Below are 14,123 nucleotides of genomic sequence, written 5' to 3' on the forward strand. Positions count from 1 at the left end.
CAACCGGCCAGTGGCCTATGTGTGGTAGATATGAAAGTGAGTTCGATTCGGAATGAGAGTTCGATTAAGTGCTAAACCTACACACCCATCGTGTTCGCGGCTTTAGGTTGTGGCCGAGCAAATAAGAAGATCACCACACGCGAAACGGGTTTTATTTGGCTTTTTTGTTGTTGTTGGCATCGTCAGCAGTGGCTGTTGTTATCTGCATATGTGGCGACCGCCATCATTTCGGAGGTGACCATCTTCACCAGCCTGTCGCGCAGCGCAGGAGTGGGGAGCGAATCATATAAAGCCACCCATCGGTCACTCGTTGTTCTATCGTTTCGGATAACCGCTCTGGTGAAGGTGAGTAAGAGCTGCTGCTGTTGCTGTTGCTGCATTCACTGGTGGTCTCTGTGGAGTCTAACCGTTTCCGTTTCCGTGTCCGCTTCCTTCCCAGTGTCCAACAAACGATGAAGGTTGTCATCTGTCTGTTTGCCGTGCTGGCCGTCGCGGCGGCTCGGCCCCAAGATTTGGGCGCACAGTTCTGGCCGGAAACGCTCGGTATCGCCCAGCAGAAGCAGTTCGTGCAGCCGTACGAGCGCATTATCGAGATCAAGGCGGCCCCGCTCGTCAACGAGATCGAGAACGTGCCGTACAACCAGCCCGTGTCGGTGCAGGAGATCGTCTTCGGCATTGACCAGCCCGCCGTCTACCCGACGCTGCAGCGTAGCGTTGACGAGACGCTGGCCCGCTTCTAAGCTGCGTTCCGGCATTCGCCCGAAACTCAAACACACACCCACGCACCAATGGACACTGGAATCCTGGGGTAGTCAGCTTTGCGTTGCGATGCGCAAATGACCCACACCGGGGATCCTATGCCTGGACCTAAGTCACGACCCGTTCCGAGGCGTTTCTGAGAAATGGCCGGAATTGGTGGTGCTGCTGCGATCGATGGACCACGAGCACACGGAAACCACGCGACTACACGCCTGCATCGAGTGATGGAACTCGGAAACACGGCCCGGGGGGGAAGGATACAGCCGGGATCCTTCGTCAACTTCAAAGAAGTACGGCGGAACCGGACGAACGTCAAGTGTCAAGTGTATCCGCCAGCCAGCGAATGGCGATGAGCTACCCTCGCGACGAGTACGAGAGAAGAGAAAGAAAAAAAAAATGACGACGAAAACCAAATCTGACGCCCCTTGGACCACGGAGAACTGGAACTGCGCTTGGAGCTCAACACGGCTGGGATGAGAAGCACGAAGAAGCATGCTTCTTCTCTTCTTGTACTACTACTTTTACTACTACTTCTACGAATACCGGATAAGTAACGGATGCACCGATACGGGTGCACCGGCCGATCACTTACTGCTCTTATACGGACAAAGTTGACTTCTTCTAGTGTGTATGCGTGTATGTAGAGAATAGTAATAAGCGCGGACACCGGAACAGAAGGGGGTAGGGAGGGTGAGATCACAAAACAACATCCTTTAGCACGGTCCCATCCAACTCTACCCCACCGTTTGCCTACTGAAACGAAACCCGTGCAATGGACAAAGATAGTGAATCTTAAAGAAATAATAAAGTAAGTCTAACTATAACCTCAGCTCGTTCGTTTTTCTGTGCTTTACTGAAACGATTGCGATCACTACGCGAATCACACGACGTCCAACGGCGATCTCAATGCACTGGATTTTGTCTGTGTTTTCCACCGAAAAAATGGAGCCTCGAAAACGACGACGACGAATGTGGCCTTCAGTGTTTCAGCTCGCTATCGTCGCTTTCTGGTTTCGGCTTTTTTGGGTGATTTGGGGGGGTAGGAGTAAGGTTTGGCACGGAGAAAAGTAGCTAGCCTTCGACCGGTGCTCAGCATCAGCTCAGCAATCAGGTTCATTAGCTCATTTTCATTCCGATGCCCGAAACGGAGAACCATCCACATCTTACTACTGCGTTGTTTGATGGATTCGATCCATTCAATCGTGGGTTCAATTGGGTGTCGTTCCTTGAATGACGATCTCAGTTCCAAAAACACTTTGGTAATAAATGCTCATCAAACTCCTCAAGAGCGCTCCTCCTGCAAGAGGATACATGAGGGATGGTTGATGGTGTGTGAATTGATTGTTTGGCCAGATGTTATACAACATTTTCCTCAATCGAAACGATGACACCATACTGCAGCCCGTGGCAAATATTACAATCCATACATTCGACAAGGACTTTATAGTTAATGCTCTGCGAAAAACTGGAACCTGCAGCATCCTCAGACGAACGCACATCTCCAATAATTGATCTGAACCGTTGCAAACATCTTCAAAATTGAAACCATCGTTTTCATCGAACATCGAACTCATCGAATCTCAGGTATTGTAAACCGGTTGAATACCGGTTCAGGCTCTATCAGCGAGGCGAGTTTCATTCGAATAATAAATGGAATGAGGTTTTTTTTATAAAAGAACCTTTTCTATTTATAGAAAAATCTCAATGAATGAGTTTTACCATCTACAAGATCGCTACTAGTTAGGTGAAAAGGCAAGTTAACTTTACTACTAGCCAGGTTCTAGCTCGCCAATCACCAAAACCGATTGATGGTTCCGCCGGCTTTCCTCGGGATCGGAAGCAGCACCAGCTTTACAATATTGAAATTTGAGGAAACGAAAAGACTAATAATATTTTATGCATATTACCAACACATTAAGCTTCTGTTTGAGCCTCCGATAATCCGACACTGACTCCGTAGTGTGCATCTAACCTCCATGGCAGCCCATTTGTTTAGTTTTCATGTTAGACGAAGCACGTATCAATCATCTCAGATGATGATGGTGATAATGGTGATGATGAGTAACCATCACACGAAACCTGTTTCCGCATTAATTCACAGTTTGGTTAGTAGTTTCGGAGACTCACACGCTACTGATTCCGTTGACATCTTCATCGTGGATGGACAGGACCTAGAGATGAGTAAGCCTGCTAGCGTTTCTAGCCACGAAGTTCGTTATCCAAAACTGCAGAATATTCTTGAAAAGAGTCAGCAGAGTTTCCAAAAAATATAGTAGGAGCAGAAAGGAAGTGAAAAATTGTGAGAGAAGCCATATCATGGACCAACAATCGCAAGCGCGTACCGGTGACACTCGTCATCCTCACGTGCGATCGGTCGCGTCGAGTTGGAGGCTGGTAGGCGCACGGTTGCGCTCGTAGCCACGGTCTCCCACCGTTCAGGATACCAGAAAGCGCATCATTACCACCCCACAACGCAAACAGGTAACGACGACCGAAACGATTAGCATACGCGCGACCAGGGCGAGTGAGAGTGAGAGCGGGGCGCGAGAAGGCAACATAAAACGGTTGCCCATAAAAAATAGATCCAACGTAGTTTTTCGAGTCGCTACACGAAAGAAAGCAACAAATCCGAACGTTGGTAAGGGGACGACACAGAGAGGGCGAGAGGGAGAGACAGAGAGAGCGAGTGAGAGCAGGCGGACGGCCGGGCGGATGGCCGGGTGGGAATGGGCCTGTGTCCGTGAGATCGCGCTTCCATCACGAGAAGGAAACATCGGATCGCAATGGATCGAACCGGTGGTGGGGATCGCGGGGATATATAAAACCAATAGCACCGTGGGCGCCAACACTTTAATCTTCGGTTGCTCGTCGCTCGTTGCTCGTCACCGCCGTTCACCCAGGTAAGGAGAGATCCACCAACTCGAGCGTCTCGTCCCCGCGACACAGTCACCGGCACAACGGGGCAACAGCAAAAGGGAAGGGAGTGATAAGTGTTTAGTAGCTTTCTAGTAGCCACCAAGCTCAATACGATCAATCGGCGATAGGCCGCCAAGTGTGTTTTCCCATGCAAGTGACCCATGATTAATGGACGGTTTGCAAGCGTGTGGCGTGCTGTGCTGAGGACGGGACGGGCGTTAATAATACGTAATACGTAATCGCATCAAGCCGCACGATTACCGTCGCGAAAGGTTGTCTTCGAAAGTCTTTGCGTGGCCTTCGGATTGATCTCCCCCCATCCCCCGGGCAGCCATCTCCAAAGCGCCATTGAAAGTGAAATTGTTGGAGAAGTAAGAAGAGAGAATTCGAAGAAAAAAAACCACCGGGAACAACCGGGACCAGGCCCCTGGTCCCAAGCAGTATTGAAAGGAAAGGTTTCGCCGTTCGAAGTTCGGAGGTTTCTAGAAGCGAAGCAAAGGAAGCTGGGAAGAGATACTGACAACCGGGGCCCCGGTGTGTTGCATGAGTGTGTTGCGCATGATTACGAAACATAATCACCTTCCTCCCGTTACGTGCCGCTTGTCGTCTTATGCTCTCCTGCAAAAGGGGAGCTTTGCTCTGTACGGAACACCTGCCAGCACGGCAGCGATCTGACTGACTTGACTGGCTCGCTGGCTGTCAGTAGGTCACACTCCCGGGGTCTATAGAAACCTTGCGATTACTCGTACCGTCCCGGAAACAACGACTAACATTCGATCTCTTCCTGATTTTTTTTTTTCGTTTCCAGCTAAACGCATCATGAAGGTCGTCATCTGCCTGTTTGCCATCGTGGCCGTGGCTCTGGCTGCTCCCCAGCACGCCGGTGGTACGCTCACCGACGAAGCCATCCGACAGGCCCAGTCCCAGCAGCTGATCCCGTCCAACGCTCAGATCCAGGGCGTCGAGAAGGGTATTCAGTTGGCGGCGCTCGAGTCGATCCCTGGCCAGCAGCACGTCGACCTGTTCCAGCTGCTCGGTGACCAGGTGCCGCGTGAGGTCATCTCCAACCTGCAATCCCAGGTGGACCAGGTCGGCCATAACTAAGGCTTCGCGATGGGCAATCTTTGGCCACCAACTAGCCGCCACCGTGAAGCGTGGCAGTCTTCCCCCTTTTCCATCTGTCTGTCTTTCTATCCTCTGTCTAATCGACCACTCGTCTGTGCACTAGAGAGTGGGGCGATATCCTACTGAAAATCCGATTCGATCCGAAGGCTCTTCTCTTCCCTTCAGCAGTGCAAACCGAAGTACTTGGATGTTAGAGAATGTAAAACCCTACCTTAGAGAGGGAAGAACCTATTTTCGTACGTTTGTGTTACGGAGAGATGCGTGCGTGCGTGTGCGTGTTTTTAAATATGTTTTTTAATGCAAATGTTGACCTTTTTATTACACTTTAAGTAAGATCAAGTAGAGATATGAGAGCAAGCACAAGAGAGAGAGAGAGAGAACAGAGAGATTGCGAGAGAATGTAATGTGCAGCAAGAAACACTGAAGAAGAAGTATCTGCGTCAAGAACAATCTGCGAAGATGAAACAATAACATCGACAAACACCGTTCAAACAAAAAAACAAACCTCCAAACTTGTGTTTTCATTGTCTGCCCATCACCATCGCCTCGTGCTCCTCGATTGCTAGGAGGTTGGCCCGAAGGTCACCAGGATTGATGACAGCCCTCTGAGAGAGAGAGAGAGAAGTGGCCACACTCCACTGGATGGTATCACAAACATCAAACAAACATTACGTTCAAGTGTTTGAACATTAAATCAGTTGTGTCCTCATGCCCGATCGCTCTCTTTGCTGTACGCTCGATCGAAAGTTGAAGTCTCCAAGTCTATGCCTCAATGGTGAAGGCAAAGTAATTGCTGCGCTCGAGGAGAAGCGTCGGGAGAGGGGATGCTATGAGTCATGCGCCCATAATACTTTTGCTGCTGGAAGTTTCTCTGGTCTAAAAATACATAGTCTACTAAACAAAAGTAGCTACTTCCAGCGATCCTCACTAAAAGCCCTCACGATCTACATTGTCGTATATTGTTCTGAGTTACTATTCGCCCACAACGTGAAAGGGAACTATCAATCTTGCTGGCCATTTCGTCAACCACAGACCACGCAACTCAATAAACTGGCAAAAAACCTCTTGCCACTCTTAAGTCTCATGCGGAGCCCTCTCCAAATGATGGAACCGGAGCAATAGCTGACAGGCGGTTTAGTTTACGATGAGGTCTGCGCTATAATCGTTTAACCCGAACCACAAGACACAGCCAGCGTAGTCAGACGGGTCAGTGATAAATCATCTGGAAAGGTGTTAAACTGTTCACAACACCAACCGGACCATTAACAGCCGAAACGAACTGCCATCTTTGGCAGGTTTTGCTTTTGACCAGCTTCATACAGTTTTTGCTAGATTGTATTCTGGTTTTCTTTCGCCATTGAGGTGCAACGAATGTTGCGCAAACAGGCACAAGAGAGCAATCCATATGGTCACCGAATTTCGGAATCTGTCATCAGATAAGGAAGCGTTTCTAATTCGCAGCTTCAATTAGCATTCCCACAAATCGAAAGGTTAATTACAGCAACAGCACACACAAAAAAAAGAAAACCTTCAGGATCCATTTGCATAGTCTGAAAAGATGTGAGGCGCCCGCAAAATCCTATCGCATTGATCCGGAAATGTATGATATGGTCGTGGCGCTGTCTGGATGCTTGTTTTTTTTTTTGTCAAAAGCGCGACCGGAATCGCTTCGCATTAGTTTTCCTTTGTCATCAACTCTGCATACTCTAGTCAATTTTGTAACATTTCAACGGATCGATATTGCCACTTTCTATCGATTTCCTTCCGGCAGCCTTGTGCATATGGGGGGAGCTTCACCGTTGATCGCCGGCAACGAAAGCCAGGTAGCCGCCGTCGGCCATCGGCCATCAGCCGGTTGGAAATTGGTTCGAGGGGAAATTACCATAATCTCTTGCGGGCGGGTCAAACCAAGGGCAACCCCAACCCCGTCATCAAGCACCCAGCACCCCTCCAGAGAGCGATTCGCCTACTTGATCGCGATGATCGCAAGGAAAAGGCCGATGAAATGAAAAGTTATAATGGCATATTCTGAACGGAGAGTCTCCCAGCACGGCCGCTCCTTACATCACTCTACACAGTCTCAAACCGAAAGGTTACGGCTTTTCCCCTTGGCCGTGGCCGTACAGTACCCGGCTGGGTGTGCGAACACCCTGCTGAAGAAGTGTTCACAGCTGGTCGAACGATCGGGAGCCACACTCTCGCCATCACGAGAGGGTGCAATATTTTATGCTAATTAAGATTTCTATCGCTGCAGACGCGATCGCGTCGGCGCGATGTGGGGTGCTGGATGCTGCGTGCCCATGAATATTCAAGCTTAGATCCGGTTTAGATAGATTTAGATTTTTTTTATTCCCTCCCGAAAAAACAAGTTCTAGCCTTATTCATTAAAATGTTTAAGCGAAATGTCAGATGGTTTGCCGGTGGACTGGAACTTTCTATCCGGTTTCAAATGATTGTTGCGCTTGATAGATTCAGAGCAAATCATAAAACTATTACATAACGATGCAATTTTTCAACGAGTCGGACACAAACCTCAATCGCTGCGAAACGAAGATGGAACACAATTCTTTCAAGACCTCTCCGCATTCGCGGTTTGAAATGGTCATTAAATCGTGGATTGAAATGGTCATGGCATAAATTTAACGCAAACCGTTCATTGTGGAACATCAAATGTATATTTGAGTTAGAACAATCATGCCGCGATGTCAAAAAAACAAAAGTGGAGACTGACAAAGTGTAGAACCTAGTGTAAAAGCTAATTGTAATGCTAAATCAGGTGGAAAATAAGGAGAGTGGTGAGGTGAAGGAGTTATTACATATCTAGTACACCCTTTATCCTTTCCAGATAACTAAAATGCTGAAATAAACTGGAATAAGAGTAAAAACACGCCTCAAAAGCATAGGGCGTGTAAGTTCTGTTAAATTTCCTTAAAAAATCATTATTGACTGTGAGTAGAGCTATTCACTAGTGGAAAGATACATTTTCATTGTCCATTGATGATATCTGGGTAATTTTCCTCAATAAAATTCAATTTAATCATTGTGAAAAATAGCCAACATTCCTGGAAATGGGCTGAGGCCGGTTTTAATATCCCACTGAACGGTCCTGCTCACCTCGGGCAGTGCTACTTACACTATTCCAGTCAGAATGGCGTACTAATTCCTAAAAATAGGAGTTTTCCTACCGCCTTGCTGCTGCACCCGCACGAAGAGCGGAGGCTCCCCGGAACACACCTGTAAAATTTCGGATAGTTCCGTGTGGCACCGGCCAGAGGCACAGTTCACGGCTGGATCGCGCAGCGGACACATTAAAACAACAACCGGAAGTGTTCGCTTATTCACAAAAGAGAGCTCCTTAATTTTATTCTTAACATTTATCACATTTGTCATAGTATTTATCATCTTTGCATTAGCTTTAAAAGAAAACGAATTTTTCATGTTTGCCTTGTCTTATCCCCTTTAGAAAAATCCCTTAACTCTATCAGCGACCGCATCCCTACCTCCGATTACCTTTCCACCTCCTGTTATCGTCACGGTAGGTGAGATGACTCGTCCGGTTTGACGATAATCTTCGCCTGATGCAACATTGATGGTGGCACGCTTATTTGGGGGGCTGAAACGATCAAATACTGTCTCGGCAATTTGCTTATGAGGCCTAAAACTTCTTTGGTTTTGTCATTTTCTTTGCGATCGTCCGGCCGATTTCGGAGCACCGTTTGGCCACTTGTTCATAAGCTGTTGCTGGGGCGACAAAACGCGCATCTTATCTTCAGCAACTTATCAACCCCCCTCTCTATTATCGAGATCGTCATCGATCATATCATTATTATTTTTTAAGCGGCACTGGCGCAATTGGCGCGTTGCATAAATGGTGGCGGTTCTTCTTCTTCGTCATTCCGTGCCGAGGAAAATCACGGAAGCGACCGAAAACAAGGCTGGGTCGGTAGTGGAGGCAGGTTCAGGATCGCTGCAAGATTAAGGTGATTTTTGTGTCTCCTACATCTGTAGGAGTGGGGGGGGGGGGGGGGCTTCCTTACCTACCGGCAGTTTTCATCACGTCATATGCAGATCTCCTATGCTCCTGGCAAGATGTTCTCGTGCGTCTCTTCCCTATTAAGGCATTAAACAAAGGGGTGAGGGGGGGGGATAGTTTTGCGTTAGTTTTTTCATCGCTTTGCGCTTCTCCTTGATCCGAGGCTCTGCCTCCCATGCAGTTTTTACGACTACTACGGTCCTTCAGCTCCTATTGGCTGGTTAATCTAATCTGGCCCTCTTGAACTCACGGCTTCGCTGCCGTTACATTTACTTTGGCCCGCGGCCCTTCAGCACGATGGCTGGAATGCGTTGGCCACTGTGGCTCACGTATGGCGATTAACGACCCTGTCTTGAATCGAACCCAACCCCTTGGATTCGCTAATCCCCGGGAATCCTAAGGGTGTACGCCGTAGCTTGCACCCACAAGGCCACATACGCTCCTCCTAACGGCCCCTATCTCCTAGCACAGGTATCCCCCCCTGTTTGGTTTACTTTTATTCCTATCTGCTCCGTGTCCTATCCCATATTTCTGCGAATTGGGGACTGCTGTCCGTATCACTAAGGCCCCAGTCGAGCTAAAGTTCTCGCTATCTGTTTGTTACTTGACCTTGGCCGCGCGCGCTGGCCTTTCATGGCGATACGCCCCTGTCTTATTGGCCGGCGTTTCCCTACCTACTTAGGTCTATCTACACCCTTGCCCAACTGATTGCTCGCCGGCAGCTACGACACGGCCATTTTGTTCGCACCACCGCATCATTCCCACGAAGTTTCACAAAGTGTCGTCACCTAATCGTTATAGTGGAGGAGGGCCATCCGAATTGAACTAGTTGCGCAACTCCGTGCATGCTGACGAGACAATGCTGCGATCGACCGCACTCCTTGTCGCCAGCTAGCCAGCGATATTGGACTTCGCATCAGTCCTCCCCGATGAGTTGTATTTTCGACTAGACTGCGGTGTACGAATGCATCGCGCTCCACGCGCATCGATTGCGCCTTCCTTCTCTCACTAGAAGAGGAAAAGCGCAGAAGGAATAACAATGGCTCTTGCCATCCATCGGCGACGATCCTCATGCAACCTTCTTTCAATAGTAAAACAGGAAAAGAAAATAAACAAATTAAATGGTTCAAAGCAAAACATCTTCCCCGAGGGTGCTTGGACGCCTCCTCGCCATTCCTGGTTCCCATGTGCCACCCAATTACACCCGGTCCTTACCTACCAGGCTCACCGGTGTCACGTCGGTAAGCTTCAGCACGCTTGGGTCCTTTGTTCGCGACACGCCACTTACATATAGCAAGGAAAAGCGACCTTTAAAAAGGACGAGGGGGACGGAGATCCTTATAGATAATAACCGTGAATGATTAATTTAGTTTCTGCAGGAGCTTCAGGAAAACTCCTCCTTCATGATTAAGTCCTGCATCTTCTGCCCAACACACCCATAGGGAGGGCCTACACCAGCACCAACTCTTCCCACATGAGCTACCATCCATCATGTCATTCCTTCTATCGTACATCTCCTTTTTCCTTTCCTTTGACTGGCTTGTATATTAGGCTAACTAACAAAATTAGTGGCTTACCATCGAACGTCGAACGAACGTCCTCGATATCGTCACGAAGGAAATAGATTATGTGCACTAAAATTTTTAAGGAATTAAAAAATGTGAAAACCTTTCGAATTAAGAAGTTCGTGTCGCAGATGCCTTCGGTCATTAAGACACATAATTTCAGTGATGTATCCAAAAATTTAAAGAGACAGCACATTGATTTAAAGAGACTCTGATTTAAAGATACAGCTCTTTGAAATCCTTTTAAATTACATTCATGTATGGTCTGTAACAGAGGACGGATTGATAAACAAAAAAATGTTATTACTTTTCCGACCAATCAGGATACTAAGCTATGATATTTATAGAAGCTATATCCATAGAGCAGAAAAAATGTTGAAACTATTTGTGGCCTGGTTTAAGAGTGGTGACGAAAGTTTGGCGTTGTCGCGCCATCTACTACTACATTTCATGGGAGCCAGTGTACGTATGCACGGCAACTTGGAGCAAACTTCGACCAGTCGAATCGAGGATTCTTTTGGGTTTCTTAATGATAAAGCGTTGACGTGTCAGGGAAATCCCGTAGCGAATACGGCACGAACATTAGTACAAAAACCATGAGGCGAGCAAACTGACTCGGAGTAACCCATGTTCATAAAAGCACACGGAGAAACAACGCTAGTTATGCCCACGTACCGGCTTTCCAGTGATAGCAATTATAAATGGTTTTTAACGGACACTTATAAAATAATATATGTAATGTACATTGAAGCAAATAGGAGGCAGATATAAGGGCGGGAGATAAGTTAAGTGAGAAAAGCAGCGGTAGTAACTCAAATGGATAGAATATACACGGCCAATAGGTGGACAATGCATGAATTATAGTTCAAAGGATATCAAGCAATCAACTTTTCTTTATTACCACGTAGGCGAAATTTTCTGGAATATGCTAGCTTTTTTTTAAGGAAATCAAACTTTTCGGACCACAACACTCATTATCGATGGTTCCGTATGATAGATTTGTAATTGTGTTGCGAATGCTGAATGGTAGACATCTCTTATATAATCGACTTGAATGCTTGAATACAATCGAGACGAATACTGCTAACAACCCAAATATTTAGATAGGTCACCAATAGATAAAAAGGTCATACCCCGCAGTTGAACGTAGAAACGCAAAATGAAAGTCAAAATTTTATCACGATAAATATGTTTCTAGCATGATAAGAATAATGCTAAATATGGTAACATATTTAGTTCAACGATATTACATAGTAATATTTCATTAAATTCATCTTTTAATTCAACAAAACGTTCGGTTTTGTTCTTTAAATGATCATGAAATGAAATTAAGGAAAATTGAAAAAGTTAAGTCCTCTACAAGAACCATATAGTAGTCGTCGCCACCCAGAGAGTATTACCACAACTCCTAGGGCTTCTACTGCGCCGGTTGCACATCAATACGAGATCCGGTTGAATCGCGGATATCCCGACCGGCGAAGGTTCTGGTCCATTAAAGGCTCCACCACCACCGTCGTTGTCAGCTAGGTGGTAGGTAGTTGACCAAGTGTGACACGTTTTTAATGTCCAGTCCTCGAGCCAGCCAGGACCACCGGAACAGATACTGCTGTTGGCATCGGTGCTGGTGGGGCAACAACATCAAGAGCACCCGCCCAGGTAGCCGGAACCAGGACTCACGGAACAGGTGCTGCTGTTGGTACCGATACGGGAACTGGCACCGGTGCTGGCGGTGCAGGAACACCAAGAGCACCAACGGTGATACATGATTCGAAGGCACAGGACGTCGAAAAAGCAACCCTCCCGTGGACATGTGTTCTTTGCAAAATTGACGGTCAGCCATTGACCATGCATACGTATTCCGCGTATCGTAGGCACCTCTTCGAAAGACACGGCGACCCGCTAGTGTGCGACAAATGCGGATGGCGTGCGGAATCGCGTAATCCGCATTTGTTGCATCATTTCAAAATATTCCATACAGTGTAGTGTTTGCGGTCATGTCGCAATCACAGAGGCCGCTTTGAAGGAGCACATCGTGAGAGCACACTAGGCACGGTACATAATCACTTCCAGCTCATGCGTTGCACCGTTTGTCACTGATTAATCTGTCTATTTCCCTTCCTTTTTCCCAGCGATTCAACGTTGGCGATGTCCTGTGCAGCGACCTCACCCATCGTCACCACTCGCTCAGCCAACACCGGAAACGGATGGACGACGATAAGCGGTTTGTGTGAGGCTGAGTGGTAGAGAAAACGGTGATGTGGTCAGGGCAGAATGAAAGTTAAGGAATTTAAAATCCCTAAAAGAGTTAAAATACCAATATTTTTTTTGTTTGTTCTTCCACTACTAGCCTTTGCATCGTCCACCTTGTTGTCGGTCGAACTTCGTCCGCCTTTTTGGCGTGTTTTGGCCAATCCACCAGCCGCAGTCCCTTGTTTGTAGCGAGGTGGATAGAGAGTTCACCCTCATTGTGCATGCGTTGTTGTCTCATGACTGGACATAGTCATTCGTACTTCTTCCTTAGATTCCACGGTATCTTCCTTGCATCGTTTGAAGCTCAAGGATTCGCTTGATAAATTAAAGACACACATGTTGGTTTGCGTTGCCCCGATGGAACACAACACAGCTTCTGTTGATCAGTCCTGGCCATTTCTGGTCAATCGCCAGGCTTCAAAAACCCATGGCCCATGGCTTGAAGGAACAAATCACATCCGGCTTGCTCATCGTTTCGTATCTTTTATCAGCTTTGCTTCAATTGTTTTCAAATAGGCGACAATGAGCCCCAAAAAGAAAGAATCGGTTATCGTCTCTATAAGCGCCTTATCCTTTTTTTCCCCCACTCCCCGCCCCATCGCCCGTCGTCTCGAGATCCTGTGAGATAATGAGATGACGTCAGGTGAGCGTACCCCCTTCCCTCACGAGCGAGCACCTCATTACGTAAATTGACCGTTATTAGACAATTTGCGCTAGACGTGAAAAGTCGATATTTTTGCGAACGATTTTCTAGAGGTTTTTGTGAAGTGCAAGGAGTTTTGGAAAGTTTTGTTTGCAAGGGGAGTTTGTTTTGTGGCGGGCGAACGACCAGGACCATGGGTAAGTAAAAGTAAAACTATAAAAGTGTTGTAAGTTGTAAGTGATTCGGTCGGTGCCGGTGCGCCGTTCTCTCAACGCGATGCGCGCCAAAAATCTGCTACGCTTGTGCCCTGTTTTTGCGCGTGCGCCAGAAAAAAATTGAAAAACGGTGGAAACTTTGGTGGAAAGTTTTCACCAACTTTATTGGTGTAGTGTTGTGTTCCTCTCCCCGCCTAACCCCCCGGATCCCCTCGGAAAACTCCGTGCTCGGTGCTTGTCAGCGGATGCTGCATCTTGCAATAAAGGACGTGATGAAAGAGATGGAAGAGGTGTTTTGGCAAAAAATGGATATGAGTAAGAAAATCAGATTCAACAAAATTATCGGCGGAAATACACACTTGTATTCTATGGCTAAGAAAACTCGAGAGTTCCCCAAAATGAACAATCCCAAGCAAAATTCGGCTTGGCGTGCCTCGAATTATGCCGACCTGTTAAACTACGCAGGTCCTGCTATTTTCAATCAGGTTCTTGAACATGATGATTATCAAATGTTCATGAAACTGCTTACTGCTGTCACTATACTTTCGAACGATTATTTCAAGAAATATCATATCATAAGGGTTCGATTGTAGAAGAAAACGTTGATCTTCTTCAAT

At 47.1% G+C, this 14,123-nt stretch overlaps 2 protein-coding genes across 2 annotated transcripts; both read left to right on the forward strand.

Annotated features, from left to right (window-relative positions):
* The first annotated feature begins 277 nt into the window (after positions 1 to 277).
* LOC126576362 (uncharacterized) lies at positions 278 to 740 on the forward strand. Its single transcript, XM_050237611.1, has 2 exons — positions 278 to 345; positions 440 to 740. The coding sequence occupies exon 2, from the start codon at positions 453 to 455 to the stop codon at positions 738 to 740; it is 288 nt and encodes a 95-aa protein (XP_050093568.1). The 5' UTR covers positions 278 to 345; positions 440 to 452.
* A 2,775-nt stretch (positions 741 to 3,515) lies between these two features.
* On the forward strand, positions 3,516 to 5,280 carry LOC126570684 (uncharacterized). The gene is made up of 2 exons (XM_050228621.1): positions 3,516 to 3,659; positions 4,484 to 5,280. Exon 2 carries the CDS (start codon positions 4,495 to 4,497, stop codon positions 4,777 to 4,779), a length of 285 nt encoding a protein of 94 aa, XP_050084578.1. The 5' UTR covers positions 3,516 to 3,659; positions 4,484 to 4,494; the 3' UTR covers positions 4,780 to 5,280.
* The last annotated feature ends 8,843 nt before the right edge of the window (positions 5,281 to 14,123 follow it).

This window comes from Anopheles aquasalis, chromosome 2 (assembly GCF_943734665.1).
Source record: "Anopheles aquasalis chromosome 2, idAnoAquaMG_Q_19, whole genome shotgun sequence".
In the NCBI taxonomy this organism is placed as follows: domain Eukaryota; kingdom Metazoa; phylum Arthropoda; class Insecta; order Diptera; family Culicidae; genus Anopheles; species Anopheles aquasalis.